Source organism: Helianthus annuus, chromosome 3 (assembly GCF_002127325.2).
Source record: "Helianthus annuus cultivar XRQ/B chromosome 3, HanXRQr2.0-SUNRISE, whole genome shotgun sequence".
NCBI classification, from domain to species: Eukaryota; Viridiplantae; Streptophyta; class Magnoliopsida; order Asterales; family Asteraceae; genus Helianthus; species Helianthus annuus.
The window spans coordinates 128,182,502-128,205,158 of NC_035435.2; the positions used below are offsets into that span (position 1 = coordinate 128,182,502).

Consider the following 22,657-nt stretch of genomic DNA (forward strand, 5'->3'; position numbering starts at 1 on the left):
GTGAATTTATGAAAATCGAAATTTAAACTTGAATGATTGATGTTTTGGTGAAACTAGGATGAATCCATGTTTAGGAACAAACCCTAGTCAATAAATTTATGAATTGGTGTTCATAAGTATGAATTTCCTAATCACCCACTTAGGTGTTAAATGGGTTTTGTAGGAAGAGGAAGAACACTAGAGTTTTGATTATGAAATGGGTGTTGTTTGAATTCCATGAAGTGAATTTAGGATTGTTATGTATGCTAGATATAATGAAATTGAGAATGATGTTAAACTTGGCAGGAATAACTAGTTATGAACTAGTTTATAAATATGTAAAAAAAATATGCCCACTAGGTGTTTGTTAAAATGCCTAAGTGAAATCGTCGGTTGAAAGTAGAATTTGATTTGATTAGACATCCGTAGGAATGCCTAATAACATGATAAAAAGGGGTTTATAGATGAAAACCCGTAAATGTTGTCTAATGAATAATGTGTTTTTGATAATTGATTAGATTTCTTAAAAAAGTTATTAAACGCAAATTTGCGTTTGTATGATTGAGGGTAAATGACCTTTATAAGTCAAATTAACCAATGATGAAGTCGAATGGTATTTTCGACATAGAATTCGTAAGATGGAATGGTCGTATGTAATAATGACTAATCTAACCGTCTAACGAATTATCATAGTTTGACTCTTGACAAGCTAGACGGAGGCTTGGGAATGAAGCGGGTCAAACGGAGCAAGTACGGAAAGAAAAGCATAGTTTGGATGCAAGGTAAGTTAAGCTTACACCCCTCTCTTTAGATTACAATACACTTACTTGTAAGTGTTAAGTTTGAATTATGATTAAATATTTGAGATACTATGTTCCGGCACAATACAATGTAAGTCGGAATAAAGAAAAATGGTAAGAAACCACAAACTATGGTAAAAAGGGTAAAAATGGTAGACTAGTCGGGTGAGTACTAACTAATAAGAAATATTGAACATCACGTTATGGGGCGAACCGTAAGGGGTAAAAGTGGCTTATTAATAATCCGTACATGAGTTGACGGATAGATACAAATTTGAAAAGACAACCCTTTTGGTGTAAGTCTTAACGGGTCAAATAATTCAAGGAATGTCTTTTAAGTAATAAGAACCCACGGTGTAAATTGGAATAGGTTTAAGGGGGGCGAGATGGTATTAAAATACCATTATATATTGATAAATGGTCATTTCGACTAAATGGGTCAAATGGTGTGTTAATACCATTTGGCAATAATATAACTTACGACCGCTTGTTGAGTTTTTAGTGATCACAGGAAATAACATGTGTTTGCAATGCTTTAACTAGAAAATTTAAAGCAAAAAGTATGTATACGGGTCGATGCTATGACCCGAGCCAGGTACGCATATTTAGAATTTTAGTAGAAGTGATATTTTGGTCAAATACTAGCGAAAGTCCTTCGTCGTAAAATGAAGGGCTAACCTTGACCAAAAAGCCCTTGAGGGGTAAATAGAGCAAACAACCTTTAAGAGTTGTTTAGAATTAAGCGTTTTGTTAAATTGAGTCCTTGAGATATGTATAAAAATGGAGATAGGATGCAAACTAAAAAGAAGCGTGATTAAAGCTCGAAAATGTTAAATACCCTTAACGGGTCAAAATAAGTAGATATATAAAACGGGTTGAGATTTGCATAAGAACCCGTAAGTTGAACCTTGAATATTAGTAAACTGACATAATGTGATTTGCATGACATTTCATAGATAATCAACAAGTTTGTTTAATCAAAACGCAAACGGGTCAAAAAGTGTCAAAAATTGAATTTCAAGCCGAGACGTTGAAATTCTAAAATTTTGTGAATTTAGATGTCGGGTCTTTACCCCATGAGGTGGAAATTAAATTACGGTCGCGTAGGATTAAGAATCACGCGAATCGGGTTAGTAGAACAAAAGTTATGCACGTTTAAAGTTTGATTTTTTAGAAAAACTGGTGCTGGGAAAAAATGCAGGTGCAGAAACAGAATTGCTGGAAAAACCCGTTCCCCCACGACACGCGCCAGGGTGCTAAGGTGCGGGTGCGACATGCGGGAGCGCTTGCGGCCCGCGAAGGATTGAACTAAGTCTGTCGCGTGGCGCGACAGACCCAATTTCGAGATTTTTATTTGTTCTGTTATCCGTATGATACCCGAACTTGTTTATGCATATTATATTGTTGTCAAAACTAATAATTGTTATGGTTTTGACCTTAGGAGATGTTTGTCTCGTTCCGGATGCCGATTAAGCAAGAATGCAAGAACCGAACACAAACATTTGAAGCTTCCGCGCGAATCAAATATTGTTTTAAACAATGTTGTCATGTAAACACTACTTAATGTTGAATGTTTTAAACTAGTTAGTTGTTTATGTTAGAACATCATGACCATGTGATATTAGTTCTAATAACTAGTTAGTTGTTTATGTTAGAACATCATGACCATGTAATCTTAGTTCTAATAACTAAGTATTTGAAAATTGTGCATTTTGGTGGTATCGGTGTTTATCATTATTTGGCAGCGGAAATTTCATTAGGACTGTAGTTATGAAGTATTTTATCAGAATAAAACACCACAGTTTATCATAATAAATAAATTGGGATAAAACCCATTACAAACAGGTTTATAGGGATAAACCTTATTTTATTGAAATAAAACATCTTCTGTATTTAGGTAACTTTTATAGCTACTTTTCCAAGCCTTCAGTGCTGTCCAGCTGACTTCTAATTGGCTTCCATATTTGGCTACCTGAAACGCGTTTAAAAACATTTTGTCAGTGGGAAATACTGGTGAGTGAATCCCAATTTAATCAAGACAGGTTCTATCAGTTTACAGTATTGAGGGCGATCTCACAATTACATTTGTTTATTTTTCTACTTTAATTACCACCCACGGTACTGTCAACCCGACTTGTGGTCATGTTACTACTCACAGTGTAGTAACAAATTTTGTATACAAAACCCCAACATACCGACGATAATTGTAGAAATCACAAATACTCAATTACTGTGAAATATAATTTAAAACATTTGAGGCTTTGTAAAAATAGTTTACAAAAAGGAGGATTACTCACATTGCTATCTTAGATAATTTCCTATGGCTTCCTGGTTATAATCTATAAATTTTAAATAATGCACACGCGTTAGTATAATAACCCAATTTTACATTAGTTATACCCTCCCCGAGACAGAACTCCAACGGCTACGTCGGGCAGAGCCTCAACAGCCGTTACGGAGCACTAGATCAATCGGGCAGCGTATCTAATACGTAACCGGGGTTAAAATACTTACAACGAGGAAGAACTTCGCTAATTTAGTGGGTATAACACCCGGGTATTATAATTACTATGCAGAAAATTGAGAGAGAAAGTGAAAGTTTTGAACGACTTGGAATGAATTCGATCGATCCTATTTATAGTGCTGATCAGGCACTTTGTCGCGCCCCGCGAAAGCCGAAGACAAAGTCTTCGCGGCCCGCGAGGACTTGTAGACTAGGTCTTAGCTTTGCTGAGTTGGCCCGTAGCCCCCACACGCGTCACGACACGTGGCCCCTTAGGGTGCGGCCTGATGTCCCAGCTGTCGCGGCCTGCGAGCACCCATTAAGTCTTGATTTTATTTTAATTTTTATAAAAATAAAGGTATTTAGGGCCATTTTACGTATATGGGGTGTATTTTAAGACATTTTAGGGGTGTTCTAAATATTTTAGGAATGTCGGAAATATTTAGGAGGGTTGTTATAAAGTTTCCAATAATTAAGGCTGCAAAGTGGGGTTGCAGGTTCAAAAACCTACCCTCCACCATTCTCGCCGCGCCATCATTTTCAATTTCTCAGAAAAATTGTTTCGGACTATCACTACCAATCTCAACCCCCCAATATCAAAAACACAAATAAAAAACTATACTGCCAATCTCAAACAACCCCCCCCCCCCACCCATATAAAAAGCACAAACCAATCACCGGCACCACCGACATCGACGACACCACCGACATCGACGGCACCACTGGCATCGACGACGCACCGTCTTCAATCACCGGCACCACCGGCATCGACAGGCACCACCCAATATCAAAACCATAAACCAATCACCGGCACCACCGGCATCGACGGACATCACAAGCCAACTGTATAAAAGTTTTCTTGTTTCACAATCACAAGCCAATTGCAAAACAAAAGATTCAAACTAATCACCTTTATGTCGCACGAAGATTCAAACATTCAAAACAAAGATTCAAACAGGGGGGAAGGGGTGCGGCATAAACCAATCTAAACCTGAGCCGATGGCTGTAGAACAACAATAAACAAAACAGACACAACAAAACAGAGACATGAACCCTACAACAACCAAACCAGACAACCAGGACTCACCACCGTCCACGGCGGCGCCTGCGTGGGGCACGTGGGAGGAGCTCTTCCTAGCCTACGCCGTCAACCGCTACGGCACCAAAACCCAGTCCGACCCCCACACCGCCACTACACCACCACCTGCAACATAGACCACATATTCATCATAGACATCTCCATTTTGAACACAACAGAGGAAATCAAAGGCTTGAAATTCTTACCAATTTAGTAAAAAACACCCATCCTCATTTTTAGTTAAAAACACCCATTCATCTCACCGACATCACCGTCATCGGCCGTGGTGACCGTCGTTCATCTCACCCTCATCGACCGTGGTGACCGCCGTCCCTCCTCAAATCAAAACCTGCAACCCCACCACCGTTCATCTCACCGTCATCGGCCGTGGTGACCGCCGCCCCCTCCTTCTTCCCTTCATCAGATCTGGGGGCGGTGGCAGGGTGGTGCGGTAGGTTGGGGCCTTACAGCGATTTGTTTTCTTCTAACCGCATTAATTGAGAACACGTCCAGTATTTTAGACTATTCGTGTGTGATGATGTCCAGCTATGAGGTGCCTGCAGGTCAGGGCCTTACAGCGATTTGTTTTCTTCTAACCGGTTTCAAATAAACTTACACCAAACGGCTTGGTACATTTGAAAATTCCTAACTAATCCACAATTTTGAAACCAAATCAATAATCGGTTTAAATAACTAGTTATTGGTTTGGTTTCACGATTGTTGATTTAGTTAGGAATTTTGACGTTTTGATTAGTCGTAGGCCTTCTTATCTCTCTCTCCATGGTGCCTCCCACCGTCACTGGTTAGCATCTACAAACAGGGGCGCATCTTTGTAGGGGCTGGGGGGGCGCTCGACCCCCCGAATTTTTTGCTCCGTTGTGTCAATATGTAGTTTTTGTATAGAATTTTTTAGGTATATACGTTCCCCCCCCCCCCCACACACACACACGAGTTGTATAATTTTTTTAGGTATATACGTTTTCGACCCCTCGGTCAGAAATCTCAAGCTTCACCACTGTCTACAAAACCACCGTCGCCTTGCACCAGCTCTCGTCAATGCTGCCACCATCAATTGGAAATGATGTGGCTTAGGTTTGAGAGGTGGGAGGGTTTGAAATCTCGTGTGGAGCTTTATAACGTCAAGGTTTGGATATACTTGTTTTGCTTTGGAGTACGTAGACATTGATGCTCTAAATGGTGTTAACCCTAAAACAAATTTTGATCTATTTAAATCGTACTAGATGAGATACACAAATATTATATTACATCAAACAGTAATAACACGGTTCTACCCTTGTAATTAAATATTAACTTCTTTGATTAAAACATTCAACATATCACCTAAACTCTATTAATGGCAATTTAATAACAATGAATAATCATACCCCACCCACTTCATTAACGTATGAACAAGGCCACCCTTGATGACTTGTATTCATCAAAGAAAATGACCTTTAATTTTCTTTGGTCCATACCTCATATAATTATACCATGTTAAAACTTTATAGAATTCAAGTCTAATGAGAGGCTGCTACCATCTTTTAACCAAACCTTACCTAACCTAACATAAACCCGAAACACGTCGGTCAACTTAGACAAAAGGACTACATTTTTCATCGGCTAGTAATTAGCAAGAGACGCCGTTTGTGTCATGCCATACACATGTTATCTTCGTTTGATCGTAAGTGGCGATGGACCCTCAACTTATAAACTTAGTTGACCGAAAGTTTGATATCACGATTACATCATGGGCTCAACCCGGGGGGGGGGGGGGGGGGGAGGATTTAATGTTTGATGATCAACTATGTGGCTAAATTTTCTATTAACAAGGGCTATCAATAGATGATTTGTTGTATTTTGACCGTCTAAATTTACCAATGGAGCAGTTAAAAAGTTCTCTTTATTGAAGAAAAACTAATATTTTATCAGTTGAAAAGTTTAGTCGGAGAATGAATAAACATTTGCAAGTTGTGAAAACGATCGATCCATGCGCCAGACTGCATCAGCCAACAAGCAATTTCCTACCAAACATCCGTTGAATAAGTCAGAACCACTTTAATTTACCAGCCACGTTTAAAGACCTTAATCAAGCTACATTAAACCTGCTTCCCACTCTTCATCCTCACCAAGAAAAACAGAGTTGAAAACAACAAAAAATTAGAAAAAGAAAAAAATGGGGTGGCAATGGAAGGAAGAACACCTGGATCTGATCCTGGTGCCATTAGGGTTCTTGATCATGTGCATCTATCATCTCTTCCTTCTCTACAGATACCTCACGTGTCCCCATCTCACTGCGATCGGCTATGAGAATCATAACAAGAAGGCCTGGGTCGAAAAAATGCTTCTGGTAAATCTTTAACCAAGTTTGTTTGTCTGTTCTTTTTTTAATTCAATTGTAACATATAAACACCACTGACATGTTATCCACTGACATGTCACACAGACTGTATGATAGGGCGAAAAATATCATACACTCATACGGGCCAGGCCATATGATATAGGTCGTATGAAAGCAAAATCATACGACTCATATTATGTTGTGACTGACACAAAATGACTGAATGACCTGGCCCGTAAAACCTTTTTTCGTCCTATCATACAGTGTGTGGTGTATCTTTAACATCACCTTTTTAATCATATTGTTGATCAATAATTGGTGTTCTTGAATTGATGCAGCTTGATAGCAAAGATAGAGGATTTGCTGTAGCTGTTCTCAACGGCCATTTATCAGCCTCAACTTCCCTAAGCTCAATCTCTCTAGTCCTATGTTCTCTAATCGGAGCTTTACTCGGAAACTCATCTAACTTTCTCACAGGCAGCTTCATCTTAGGGGACTCTAGTCGATCCACCAGCACCATCAAGTACATAGCCATCTTATCTTGCTTTTTACTGGCCTTTGCTTGTTTTGTACAAACCACAAGACACTTTGTTCATGGGTGTTTCCTCATAAGCATGCCCACTGGAGATGTTCCGGTGGATTGCATCCAAAAGGCTGTGTTGAGAGGTAGTAACTTCTGGGCTATCGGATTGCGAGCACTCTACTTTGCGACCACTTTGCTTCTGTGGATATTTGGTCCGATTCCGATGTTTGTTGGTTCAGTAGCTACAGTGGTGATTTTGTATTTTCTGGATATTAATAAAGCTCCCATGATTCAGTATGGGCATAGTAAGAATGGTATTGGTGGTGGATTGTTTAAGAAGATTGAGCATGAACTGGTTGAAGTTTTTGAACACGATCGAAGGCAATAGAGAAAGATCTTGATAAGAAATCTGGTTTTTACTGAGGATGGTTAATTTTTGTAGCGTAAGTTATTGTTTTCGTTCATATGGTTTGTCGTAAATCTCTTTTTCTAAAGAAGTTTGGAAACTGAAACCTAGAATAATTTACTTTTCTTTTATATGTTTGTATATAAATTTAATTATATTATATTCTTATTTTCTTTTCAATTATTTAATGGCAATTTGAATCCAAGATTAGATTCCGCATACCAATAATTATGTCTTGGATGATGTACAGTTTTTTTTTTTTTTTTTTTTTTTTTTTTGAATGGCAGTGCTTACGCTTTTAAATTAGACCAAATAAGGGTGTACGATGTGGACGGCAAAAGAGTGCGGTAAATTTGGTTTGCTGCTCGGGAACACCGCTGTCAACTCCTTTTGCCGCGTGGTAAGGTTTCTCCCTCGGTGACTGCATACCATCGACAAAGGCACAAATTTGACCGTTGGAGACGATGACCAACAGCTATATAGCCGTTTAAATAAAAAAATTATATTTTCTTTTTAAAATTAAACTATAAATACCTAACATAAATCATACCTAAATACATTCAAATTTATACCCCAACCAAACCAAAAAATACTAAACATTTACCCAATCATTACAAAACAAAATGGCGGATGAACTCCCGTTATTTTTTCCACCCGATAGTAACGACGATTCATCCGATGTTAGCATTCTTTTTTTTTTCCAAAATCTCATCGAAGACGCCGAACTTCAAGACACGGGCACATCTAACCGAAGGAGATATATTGAACGTCAACGTGAGGTGGGTCATGAGACACTCACTACTAGAAAACTGCTGCTATTCCCACGTCAATTTCCGTGGGAAATCCGTGGGTAACTGCGTTTACCCACGGATTTCCCCGCAGTTACCCACGGATTTCCCACGAAAATGAGCTGTAGGAATTATGCTCGTGGGTAATTTTTTTCTGACGCATTTCCTACAAATTCTCCTACTCATTTCCCACATAAATGTTTCGTTAGAATTCTCCTACACGTTTCTCACGGAATTAATTTTCCAACGCATTTCCCACGGAACATTACTTTTTTAAAATTTTGTGTTTAAATCAATTATATTTATTTTTATTATATATATTTTATATATTTTAATTTTCCTACACAATTCCTACCAAAATTTTTATTCTTCCTACACAATTCTAATGGAATGTATTCGTTTTTCCTACATAGCTCCTACGGAAATATTTTTTTCCTACACAGTTCCAACGAAATGTGTTCTGGATTCCTACACAATTTCTACAAAATTAGTTTTTTTTCCTACACAATTCCAACAGAATGTATTATTTTTTCCCACACATTTCCTACGAATTTATCTTTGTTTCCTACACAATTCCAACGGAATGTGACTAAACCTGTTTATTCTTTTTCCTACATGTTTCCTACGGATACATTTAAAAAAATAAAAAAAAAAACAAAAAATGCTTGTTTTTGCCTGAAAAATGCATAATGATAAATATGATTCGGAACATAAATTTAACAAAAACAAATAACATAAATTCGAAACACATTTAAATTACAAAATCGCCATTATTCACTAATGAATGCTAATTCTTGTTCCTCCAAAATCCAGCATGGGCGAATCCCTGTATATAAAAATAACAAAAATAAGAGACCGAGGCTAAAGCCCTGTATATAAAAATAACAAAAATAAGCAATAGGTTACGCATAAATAAGCTCAAGATAGTTATTGATAAAAAAGAAAATAAACCTTGAATCGGTTCTTGCCAAACTGAATCAGTTTTAAGTTGGTTTAACAAAGGGGTTCCCAAGTTGAAATTTATCTCATAAATTTTACCCAACGTGTTTGTCGTTTGGATGAATGAATCAGTTTAGTCTAAATGGTTCGGGTTAGTTTCGGTTCAAAAGCGCAACCACCTTTAGCTAAACGGGTGTGTTCAGTCCACGGTTGGTCAGTTTACTTCTATAAATAAAAAAATACTATAGGTCATGACTTAAACCAATCGAGGATTTTACATCAAAATCTAAAAGATTAAAAAAATAGCATAAAATTATATAGATTAAACATAATTATTTTACATACATTAACATGACGTGTGTTTGGGTTCGACACGTCAACCCATGAACACACCCCATTTAACACCTCTTGTTCTAGGCTTGAAACGAACTGGGCTGAAACCAAATCTTTTCATACCATGGACCACACATGACCGGATCATACCGGACATATATGGACAACTGAAGATTGAGAGAAGAAAACCTCAACTACACTAACCTGAATCCCCATCTGACTAATAGTTAAAGTGAAAACGAATTCCGTCGGAAGTCCGTGGGACATTTCTGACACTTTTCCTACGCATAACAATTTGTGGCTTTTTTGTAGCTTTTTTTGTCACAAAACTAAGACCCTTTCTTGTTCGTGGGAATTTTGTGGGAAAAGTGTCGGCATTTTCGTTCGTAGGAAATGTGTAGGAAATTTTGGTAGGAATAGTAGTAGTTTTCTAGTAGTGACTCATGGCGGATTATTTTGTCGAAAACCCGAAATACAACAAAGATATTTTCGGCATAGGTTCCGTATGTCGAAAAGTTTGTTTCTAAAAATTGTGAGCGACGGGGAAGCGAACGACTCGTGGTTTCAAGAGGCCCTCGATGTGCGAGGTAGGAAGGGCTTTACGCTGTTGCAAAAGGTTACATCGGCTATTAAACAACTCGCAACTGGTAGCACTCCAGACGAGAATGACGAGTACTTGCATATGGCCGAAAGAATTTCCCGCGAGTGCCTAGAATATTTTTGCGACACAGTTTGCAAATATACGCTCCGGAGTTCTAACGTAGACCGACAAGCCACGACATGGCACTTTTATACGAAGCTCATGAGGAAAAAACATCACCTTCCAGGTATGTTTGGTATTGCACCCATTTCGTTTGGCGATTTTGTCCCATAGAGCATCGAGGCCAATATATGCGAGGAGATCACCGATACCCGACTGTTATGCTGGAAGCGGTTGCATCTCAAGATTTATGGATTTGGCATGCTTTTTGCGGTCCACCAGGTTCACAAAACGATATCAATGTGCTACAACAATCTCCGTTATTTTTAATGGAACGAAATGGAACCGCGTCAAAATGTCCATTTTACGTTAACAACCATTTATACAAACGTGGTTGAAATTGAACTCAAGACCTCCTTTCTAAAAGGCATAAACTTTTGTTAAGTGTGCTAGTACTACATTGGAGATGATGTACAGATGTTTTATGGGTAAATAAATGTATTATGGCGAATGACCATGGAACCATACAATTATAGATTTGTAGAGTTTTTTTTCCCAAGCTAGTGAGTATGGAATCATATAACTATACGAGGATGAAAAGAATTATCTACTTTTTTCTATGTTTGTATATAAATTTAATGTAATCATTTGATTCTATTGAAAAACAGTTGTTAATTATATTATATTTTTTATTTTTATTTCTTTTCAATTATTTTTTGTTTTTGAACAGCAAAGAACCACTTTCATTTCATCACCAGTATGGCAATTTTCATGCTCCAAGATTAGATTCCATTTACCAATAATTATGTCTTGGATAATATACAGATGTTTTATGGGAAAATATATATATATAATGGCCAAAGGCTATCTAAACATATAATAATTATATATTTATATCAAAACAACCAAAACAAAATGTATGATATTCAAATGGCATATTCCAAGAACGTTCAAGCAAGAAGTCCATCAGAAGAATTTGGTAAATGTAAGGTCAGCATTTGGTTAAGGTACATAATTTTTAGAGGGAGGTCTTAAATTCAGATCTAGAAAAATGAGTAAATAGAATAATTGATGTATATTAGAATATAAATAAGTTTTTTTTAATATAAAAAATCACCAGAAGAATTTTTATGAAGATCAAACTTCAGGTATGTTTGAAAATCCAAGGCCCCCAAATTGATAAGGTTTTACACAATAAAAAAGGCAGCTTGATCAATTGAAAAAGTAGTCTTAATAGCCATCAACAACCCACCCTTTTCATAATCAAACTTTGGAAAAAAAAAAAAATAGGACATTAAGCTATCGAAATCATTGAAGTCAAACTATATATAATTCTTGGCAACTTACATTTTCTAACCATTATTAGCTAAAAAAATAATTGAATCCATAGCATGTACATATTAATACATAAGGCCATGCACGCATATGTCACCCTGTGTACAATTTGAAATAATACGATTGGTTGATGTTCAAACTTACTATTATGAAACACCAAAGAATTCAGATGAAAACAACAAAAAATACGCAGCAAATGATTTCGATCAAATATTCAATACTCAACTTCACTGATTGAGATTACAAAGAAATCAAGTACAGAAGAAAAATGAACAATGAAAGCTATCCCCAATTTCGTGACCTAACTCTCTATTTAAAGCTCCTAATCAAACGCTTAACTTGTTATCTAACAAACCAAAGCATGGTTATGACCAAAATACCGATGCTCATTTAGACTTATTACAAACTACACCCGTTGACTTTGACTTCCATTTGTTTTAGCACTATTATTAACAAATCTCCACCTTAGTACTAGAAACAAATTAGTCAATGTTTAACCTTCTTAAACAATTTTCAAACTTTGAACCAGCAAGAACCTTTGTCAACATATCTTCTACATCGTTTAGAATATTAACATCTTCTCGTAACCAAGTTTGAAACGTAAGAAACGTTTATCAGATAGAAAAAGGGTAATTCACGGAGTGGTGAGACGAGCAAGGATGGCGAAGAACCGGCCCGCCCCTAGGCCGGATCCAAGGGAACTGCAACAACTTAGGAGAAGAAAAGAAGAGGAGCAGCATTACCTGAAGCAAGCAAAGGGTAGGAAGAAGCAAGAATGGCACCTTGTCCTGAGTAAGGAAGATAAAAAGAGAGAGAAACTGTTCAAGGAAAGGGAGGCAAGGATTCGAAAGGACACGTCGTTCTTCGTTTCCAATCTACCGGAGGAGTGTACCAAAGCGAGGTTGTGGAAAGCGTTCGAGCACTTTCATAATCTCTCGGACGCTTTTATCCTAGGAAAGAAGGATGGTAGAGGAAATAAATTTGGCTTCGTGAGGTTCTTAGGGATGAAGGACCCTTACGAATGGATGGAGAAAATCAGAGATGTGAGAATAGACGGGGCGATTGTGGAAGTATTGCTTGCTAGGTTCTTCAGGGACGGGAGCAAGATGGTTACAAATGTCGCGAATGAACACCGGCCAGTCTTCTCTAGGTAGGGTACTCAAACCACTCAAGTTAGAAAAGCAAATGCAACTCAGCCTGACGGGAGTAAGGGTAATAGGGAGGTCTTCAGGTCGCCAGATGACCCTTGGGGGAATAAGGGGGACCAGAGGATTAACCTACCCCCCATGGAGACGGAAGCAAAGAAACTATGGGAATTTAAATCCCTGATATGGCGGTTATGGAGAATATGGGAGACATTTTGCAAGATGAGTGCCTGGTTGGAGCAGTGGTGTGGTATATGGGGGGCCTAAAAATATTGTTAACGTTTCCATCAGTCACTGATGCAGCTGATTTTCTTCTGAGCAATCACAAGTTCTGGACGTAATGGTTCTCTAGGATGTACCTGTGGAGGGAATTGCGCCAGGCTACGACCGTGTGGCTTAGATTAGGGTTACAGGAGTTCCACTGTGTCTCTGGGATAGACACGTTTTCAATCAGATCGGCGAGAGGTGTGGGAGACTGATCAGCAGATCCTCAGCAAGGGTGAGGCATAGCATATTATCGAAAGACAGAATGGCCACCCTAGTTAACTATGGGAAATGGGTGGATCTCTCTTTTGACCTAGCATGAAAAAACCAAGGGTTCAAAGTCTAGGTTCAGGAGTTCTATGAAGATTGGTCACCAGCGTTCCTGGGTTCGGTCAAGGATGATCCTCTAGTGCACTCTCCGGTTAATATAAATCCGAAGGTTGGAACTTCGGCGAGTTTTAGCCTGATGGTCAGAACTCTGGCTAGGCTGAAGGCCCACCTCATGCGAAGGTAGGAGCTGGAAGGGTGGAAGATGATGGGGCTTGCATGGGTTTTTCCCAGGCACGAAGCTCAACCCCCACACGTGATGCAAATTGTATCCCTAGGGCGGTTGATCTGGAGGGTCCCACTGCAGTATTTAATGATGATGTCTAGGGAGTTGGTGTTGCACCGTTTCAGAGTCCTACTGGGCCCCCTCTTGAAGTGGGCCATCAGATTTTAAAATTTATTACCACCAGGACCAAATCAAGAACTCACGACTCAGGCCCAGAAGTTCCAGCCCAATCTTTTATAACACCCGACCTAAATGAGGGTATTGATCCGAGTGTACCAGACGAGTTAGGAGACCCGATTGACTCAGACCCCTTCAATTTAGACCAGATTTTTCGTCAAGAAGCCAGTAGGGCTAGGGAAAAAATGGGGTGGTGAGATGTTCACCAGTGAATACTTTAGCGGAGGAGTTAGAGACAACGATACGGAACGAAGAAGTCTCTCCGAGTAAAGAGGCGTTCGATCAAGAAGTCAGAGATACTATGGAATTTGGGGCTGAGTTAGGCATTCATTTGGATAGCTTTGAGAACCAGGTGAAGAAACTGGTCAGAGGGGATTTGGAGACGAGGAAGGACTAATGAATTTTTGTCGCTTAATATCAGGGGGGGGGGTCTCCGAGCATGAGAAGGTAGCTTGGGTCAGGAGGTTGAAAAAGGAAGTTAAGTTCTCGTTCCTAGCCATTCAGGAATCTCATCAAGCCAACCTTTTGGATACCTTCCTGAACCGGTTCTGGGACAGATCTGTGATGGATTGTGCAACTCTGGACGTGATAGGCAGTTCCGATAGCATGTTCTCGGTTTAGGATCCGATGCAATTCAAAGTAGATTCCGTCATCAGAGGCAATGGATTCCTGTTGACCTCAAGGGCGATGGTTAATGTGGAGGATAGAGTGAACATTATGAATGTTTATGCCCCTAGAGACCCTATGAGTCGGAGGATTATGTGGGAAGAGATTTTGGAGGTCAAACATAACTTCACAGGTATCTAGGTGGTTTTGGGGGATCTTAACGATGTAAGAAATGCCAAAGAAAGGATGACTTCCAGGTTTGACGCTACAGCCTCCGCCTTTTTTAACGATTTCATTTTCAAGGCAGGTCTCCTGGAGTATAATATGCAAGGGGGAAAATTTATTTATATGACCGACAATGGTGTAACACCCCGTGTTACCGAAAGTCAAAGTCAAAGATTGAAGTCAAAGGAAGAAAAGATCGCTAATTACGATCCGTCTCTCCTTGCTCAATCCCTGCTGACTTCTTTGACTATAGTTAGCCTATTTTATGTTTACGTTAGTTGTATTATGTGGAGTGAGTAATTACAATCGAAGTAATCGAAGTTTATTTATCGATACGAACCGCTTTACGACTGTGAATAATAGGAAGTAACGATAGAGGATTTGTTGTAGCTGTTCTCAACGGCCATTTATCAGCCTCAACTTCCCTAAGCTCAATCTCTCTAGTCCTATGTTCTCTAATCGGAGCTTTACTCGGAAACTCATCTAACTTTCTCACAAGCAGCTTCATCTTAGGGGACTCTAGTCGATCCACCAGCACCATCAAGTACATAGCCATCTTATCTTGCTTTTTACTAGCGTTTTCTTGTTTTGTACAAACAACAAGACACTTTGTTCATGGGTGTTTCCTCATAAGCATGCCCACTGGTGATGTTCCAGTGGATTGCATCCAAAAGGCTGTGTTGAGAGGTAGTAACTTCTGGGCTATCGGATTGCGAGCACTCTACTTTGCGACCACTTTGCTTCTGTGGATATTTGGTCCGATTCCGATGTTTGTTGGTTCAGTAGCTACAATGATGATTTTGTATTTCCTGGATATTAATAAAGCTCCCATGATTCAGTATGGGCATAGTAAGAATGGTATTGGTGGTGGATTGTTTAAGAAGATTGAGCATGAGTTGGTTGAAGTTTTTGAACACGATCGAAGGCAATAGAGAAAGATCTTGATTAGAAATCAGGTTTTTCACTGAGGATGGTTAATTTTTGTAGCGTAAGTTATTGTTTTTGTTCATGTGGTTTGTCGTAAATCTCTTTTTCTAAAGAAGTTTGGGAACTGAAACCGAGATTTTTGACGAACTATGTGGATGGAAAGAATATACTTTTCTTTTTCTATGTTTGTATATAATTTTTTTTAATAATTATATTATTTTTTTTCTTTTCTTTTCAATTATTAAATGTCAATATTCATGTTCCAAGATTAGATTCCGTTTACCAATAATTATGTATTGGATATGTACAATTTTTTTTAATGACAATAAATCTTAAACTACTTGTTTGGAATTGAATCCAAGATCTCCTTTTTAAAAGGCATAAGCCTCTACCAAGAGGTCTATTCAGAGTGCCAAATGATGTAGAGATGTTTTATGGGATAAAAGTATAATGGCAAATGACCATGAAACCATACAATTAGGGGGAGAGGGTGGTGATCACTCATCACTCACTTATCACTCACAACATCCAATTAAGTTCCGTCATGTCATCAACCATTATTCTATCACTCACAATCTATTTTAGTGGCAATGGTCATCACTCACCACCACACCCAACAATTTCTCCTCAACCAACAATTACCCTCACAACATAAAAACTATCACGCGTTAAAAAAATCACAGGTTTAAAAACTATCACGCGCTAGATGATGGTGGCGGTGGTCTTGTACAATTCTCCACGCGTTGAAAATGGTTTATCACGGAACAAAAGGGCACCGCCCCTGATCACCTTATAGATTTGTAGAGTTTTTTTTTCCCAAGTTAGTGAGTATGAAACCATATACAATCATATAACTATATGAGGGTAGGCGGGGTGGTGCCCTTTTTCTCCGTGATGAACAATTTCAAAGCGTGGAATAATGCATAAACCTCCGCCACCTACAACTTTAACGCGTGATGAACAATTTCACGTGATAAAATTCACGCGTGATGGCCATTCCGTGATAATTGGATGTAAGGGGGTGTGAGGGTTTATTGTTGGGTGTTGTGAGTGATGACAATTTCCATTAAAAAATGTTATGAGTGATGGAATAATGGTTGATAACATGGCAGAATTTGATTGAATGTTGTGAGTGATGAGTGATCACCACCCTCTCTCCTGAGGATGAAAAGAATTATTCACTTTTTTCTATGTTTTTATATAAATTTAATGGCCAATGACCATGGAACAATACAATTATATATTTTTCATTTCTTTTCCATTATTCTTTGTTTTTGAACAGCAAAGAACAACTTTCATTTCATCATAAAAAAATGTACGGCAATTTTCATGCTCCAAGATTAGATTCCATTTACCAATAATTATGTCTTGGATAATATACAGATGTTTTATGGGTATATATATATAGGGTAAGGATAGTGTAAAAAGGGCCTAAAGTGTGAGAAGTGTAAGAAGTGTATTATAACACTATATATAATACTATATAACACCATATAAACACCGTATAACAATATGTAACACCATATAATACCATATAACACTATGTAACACTATATATCATTATATAACAAATATAACACTATAGGTTGTCTGATAACATGTCTATGATAGATGTATAGTGTTATATTTGTTATATAATGATATATAGTGTTACATAGTGTTATATAGTATTATATGTTGTTACATATTGTTATACGGTGTTTATATGGTGTTATATAGTATTATATATAGTGTTATAATACACTTCTTACACTTCTCACACTTTGAGCACTTTTTACAGGATCCTCTACCTATATATATATATATATAGGGTTGGGCTATATAGAAAACCCTAAATATTTAAGAAACCTGGGAAACTCAAAGCTCCCGACTTTTTTTTTTTTTTTGAAAAAAATAACACATGTAATAAATATGTTTTTAAGAGTTTTGGGCCAAAAAAAATCAAAAAAGCGCCGAAGGGTTTTTTTTTTAAAAAAAAAACAAATTTCAGCAACTTTCAGCATTTTTTATCTAACACATGTTAGTCAACGAAGTTTTTGGAACTTGTTTATTTTTTTTAAAAAAGTACTCGGCGCTTTTTTGTTTTTTTGGCCCAAAACTCTTAAAAACATGTATATTACATGTGTTATTTTTTTCAAAGAAAAAAAAGTCGGGAGCTTTGAGTTTCCTAAAATTTTTAGGGTTTTTTGTCTACCATTACCCTATATATATATATATATATATATATATACATATATATATATATATATACATATATATATATATATACATATATATATATATATATATATATATATATATATATAGGGAGCCGCTAGAATGAAAACCACCCCGAGTTGTAAGAACCGCGAGAACCACACAATCCGGGTCGCCGTTTACCATGATTTTTTTACAACTAGATGTGTATATTATAAACACATCCGTAAAAAAAAAATTTAAACGCCCCCCCCCCCCCCCGAGGGGGTAGTTTTTTACACCACAAGTTTGGTGAAAAAAAAAGAAAACAAAAAAAAAATAAAAACACCAAACTTGTGGTGTAAAAAACTACCCCCTCGGGGGGGGGGGGGGGGGGGGCGTTTAAATTTTTTTTTTACGGATGTGTTTATAATATACACATCTAGTTGTAAAAAAAATTATGGTAAACGGCGACCCGGATGGTGTGGTTCTCGCGGTTCTTACAACTCGAGGTGGTTTTCATTCTAGCAGCCCCCTATATACATATATATGGGGTAGGGTTCATGCGAGAACCGCGAGAACCAATGTGAACAAGGGGCATTACTGTAAATACATAATAAAATTCAAATCAGCAGCCGCTCCTCCTCTTTATGGACTTTAAACAACAATTAAATCCCCTTTTTTTCAGTTCACTTCCAGATCCATCAGTTTCTACACAATTCATCATCTCTGTTCAGGTCACATTCCAAATCCCCCAAAATTCGTCATATCATCTTATAATTCACACTCCAAATCCCCCACAATTCGTCATATCGATCGTATAATTCATCATGTATCCATCATATATTCAAATTAGGGCTATAAGAAAAGAATCATCCATCATATATTCATCACATATCCAAAATTAGGGCAATAATAACAGAATCATTGAAGATTTCGGCATAAATAAGGAGAAAGTGAAGAACAAACGTCAAATGGATTCAGGATGCTACACAGTTCTGTGAGTGTGTAAGTTTATACAATTTGTTTTTGCACTTTTATATGTTAACATGATGATTAATTGTCGATTCAGGTCCTTTATATGTTAATATGACGATTAAATCGTAGTTTCATATCTGCACTAGCGAAAATGTTATGATGTATATGATGTTTGAGGGATCCGGGGTAATTGTTGTGATACACCGACTTGTAATGTGGTAGGTATGTGTGTTTTCTTTGTATGTAGGTTTTGTTACTGAATAATTTTAAATATATTTGGTGGTAATACAGAAGTTGAGTTGTCAATGGTTAGGTTATTCTATTGAAGCAAACATTACCTGTTGATACTGTCGGTCATGTTAATGCACATGTGCACATAGGTATGCACATGTGCATAGTTAATATGGTGATGATAAAGTTGATGTATAGATTGTTAACAAGGTCGTTTATGTTGATGCACTTGTGCATAGTTAATGTAGTGATGATAAAGTTGATGCATATGTTGTTAACAAAGTCGTTTATGTTTATGCATATGTGCATAGTGTATATGGTGATGATAAAGTTAACGTTAATGCACATATTTATTGATATATTATGTTTATTGATCTTATTTTTTATTATTTTATTATTTTTTGTATATTATTGTATATCAACAATAGGAAAAAATCGAAGAAAGTAACTTTTGTTTTGAAGTCAATGGATGAAGGGTCAAAAAAATGTCGGATGCAATGGAAGATGATTATGCGAAATGCAATGAAAGATGATTACGCGGCAGTTAAACAAAGAGGTAAAAAATCGAAAAAATAACTTTTGTTTGTATATCATTTTCTATCGAAGCAAACCTGTTGATAAGCTCAATCATGTTAATGCACATGTGCATAGTTATACACAAATGCATATTTTGCCAGATTATTCCAATTAGGTCAGTCATATTGATGCAAACGTGCAGTTAGGCACATGTGCATAATTTGCCAGAATATGTTAATAAGGTCATTCATGTTGTTGTACATGTGCATAGGTATGCACTTGTGCATAGTTTGCTAGACTATGTTAACAATGTAATTTTTGTTGATGCACATGTGCATAGTGTATATAGTAATGATAAAGTTAATGTTAATGCACATATTCATTGAGATTGTATGTTTGTTAATCCTATGTTTTTTTGTTTTGTTTATTATCGTAGATCGATAACAGAAAAATTCAAAGAAGGTAACTTACGTTTTGAAATCAAGGGATGAAGGGTCAAAAAATGGTCGGATGCAATGGAAGATGATTACGCAACGGTTAAACAAAGAGGTAAAAAAGGTTGATTAATATTCGATGATTCAGTTGGGAGTTTATGCACATGTGCGTCCCTTTATTACTTTCACGTTAAATGATATCATTTATGTAAACACATTAAATATATCACATGTAGGTGCACAAGAAGAAAAAAAAGCATATAGAGGAGGACAAGTGAGCGAAATCACGATGAAAAAATTGAACAAGTAAATGAAATCCCTTTATTACTTCACAGTTTACAGGTGTTCGCTGTGCGACATATGAAAATGTATAATGGGAGTGGTGAGAAGTTTGATTGCATATTCAGCAAAGATAAAGAAATTCAAGACTTGCAACTTTAGAACATGAGGATGAAGATAGCAACAAAATTGCCAGTATCAGAGGCAAATGATCATGTTTGTTAATATATGGTGTATTATGTTGTTTGGTAGAAGGAATGTTGGTACTGCACGTGTGCATAGTTTGAAATAGCATACATATTGGAATTGTATAATGCGTTACAGATTGTTATATTTGTTAATTTAGGATGTAATATGTTGTTTGGTATAGTATATGTTGGTGGTGCATATGTGCAATAATGATGTTGATCGGATTATGTGATTCTTATGATGAGGGTGTTATATTTAATTGTTGTAACACAAGAGTTGTGTTATAATGTGTTAATGTTGGTAATGCCCATGTGGAGTGAAACAATAAACATGTATGCACATGTGCATTGTTCGAAATAGTAACGATGTTGGTAGTATATGTTAGGTGGTCAATAATGATATTACATATGATTATGTCTAATAAGTAATTGATAACAAAGTATCATGATCGTAATCACAATCTTTGAATATGAAAACAGATAGTACAAAAAATGATTGTAAACAAAAAATCATAAACAAGACGAATAGTGCTTAGAAATTGTTTGACATCATATATAGGCTAATAGAGGATCGTCGGTTGATTTACGACGCCTGGATGATCGTCTAAGAGATTGCTCATGTTCATATATATATATATATATATATATATATATATATATATATATGTGGGGGGGGGGTCTTCTGGATCATCATCAACATTCAACATGTTCATCAGTGTCATTGGAATCAACATCATTGGAACAAGAATTGGGTTCATCATCAAGGGGGACCGGGAGTCCAACAACATATTATCATTAAATGTATACATAATGTAATTGTCAATATAATGCATGCGTGCATAATGTAATTGTCAACATAATGCACACGAGCATTATCATTTTATCTATAACGACATTTTTTTTGAACATAATAAGATGCCATATATTCAAACCTCTAGCCAGGAACTAGATAAGTACGTTTACAATAAAGATATAAACTCCTAATTTTCTATTACATTCACACCACTGGTGTACCAATCTTCAGTCACTAAATTCTCCATTAAATACTCCATTTTGGTTATGACGTTCATCCACAACATAGTACACTCATTGACTTGTTCCAGTATTATAGCATTTGAAAACTGCACGGCTTTGAATACCTTCTCATTTTTGCTCGACCATATGTTCCATAATGTGGCCATCATTATGCAGTTGACTGCCTTTTTCTTCTTCTTAGAAATATATACAGCTTCCAGGAAAAAGAAAGAATATCTGCCACTGATGAGCAAGAATGTAAATCTTTTACTCCCAACCATGATCCGACCATCCACCATAGCGTTTTCAACATCAAACACATAAGGAGGATGTGCTCAACAGTTTCTTGCTCGTATCCGCAACCCGGGCACAATGTGTTGCTGATATGAATTCCCCTTTTTTCAGCTCCGTCTTTGTCGGTAACCTGCCTTCGACGCCTTTCCGTGCTAACATATTGGCTTTAGGTGTAGCCCAGCAGTTCCAGGTCATTACAAAGCCACTCGACGGGTCCCCGCTTGTGACACACAAGTCCTCTCTAACGGTTTTAACATTGAAAGTTGACTTATTTTTCCGAGTGCCAACCCCACCCATCTTGACCCGTCTTCATTCTGGTGTATCTCAGCAGCGCCAAAAGCTACATAAACTCCACACATGCCTCCCCGGTTGTCGGCTTGTTCTTCCATTCCCAATCCCACACAGTCACCTCCCCTTTTTTGTTGTAATTGTCCGCCACCCAATACCCTTTGTTTGCTGCCATTCTGTACATAATTAGATAATCATACATAAGGCAATTGTTCAGAATCCATACATCAACGACATAATCTAATTTTCAACATAATGAACATGTGCATATAATTTAATACAATATCATTTACAATCAACGTAATGCACATGTGCATATAATTTAATACAACATTATTTCGAGTAAATATAATGCACATGTTCATATCATTTAATATAATATCATTTACAAAGTATATACATCATTTATAGTCAACATAATACCTTTAGTCACGAATCGAATGAACCGCAACTCTTGATGTTCTGTATTTGTAGGTGTATTGTGACTGTCAACTGTATTATCAGCAGATGGACCAACAATGTCACCAACAATGTCACCAACAATGTCAGCATCAGATGTATGAGGAGGATTATCAGAGAATGTATGAGGAGGAACATCATATGTGTGAGAATCGACACATGATGAATCAGAGGATGCCAGT

The 22,657-nt window shown here is 37.2% G+C and overlaps 1 protein-coding gene and 1 long non-coding RNA gene across 2 annotated transcripts; one reads left to right on the forward strand and one right to left on the reverse strand.

The window, feature by feature from the left end:
• The first annotated feature begins 6,237 nt into the window (after window positions 1-6,237).
• On the forward strand, window positions 6,238-7,810 carry LOC110886826. The gene is made up of 2 exons (XM_022134675.2): window positions 6,238-6,707; window positions 7,037-7,810. Exons 1-2 carry the CDS (start codon window positions 6,534-6,536, stop codon window positions 7,607-7,609), a joined length of 747 nt encoding a protein of 248 aa, XP_021990367.1. The 5' UTR covers window positions 6,238-6,533; the 3' UTR covers window positions 7,610-7,810.
• On the reverse strand, window positions 7,260-15,923 carry LOC118490671. Its single transcript, XR_004889845.1, has 2 exons — window positions 15,751-15,923; window positions 7,260-7,734 (listed from the first exon to the last, which is right to left on the reverse strand). It is a non-coding gene; the product is annotated as an uncharacterized LOC118490671 (long non-coding RNA).
• Between the last annotated feature and the right edge of the window lie 6,734 nt (window positions 15,924-22,657).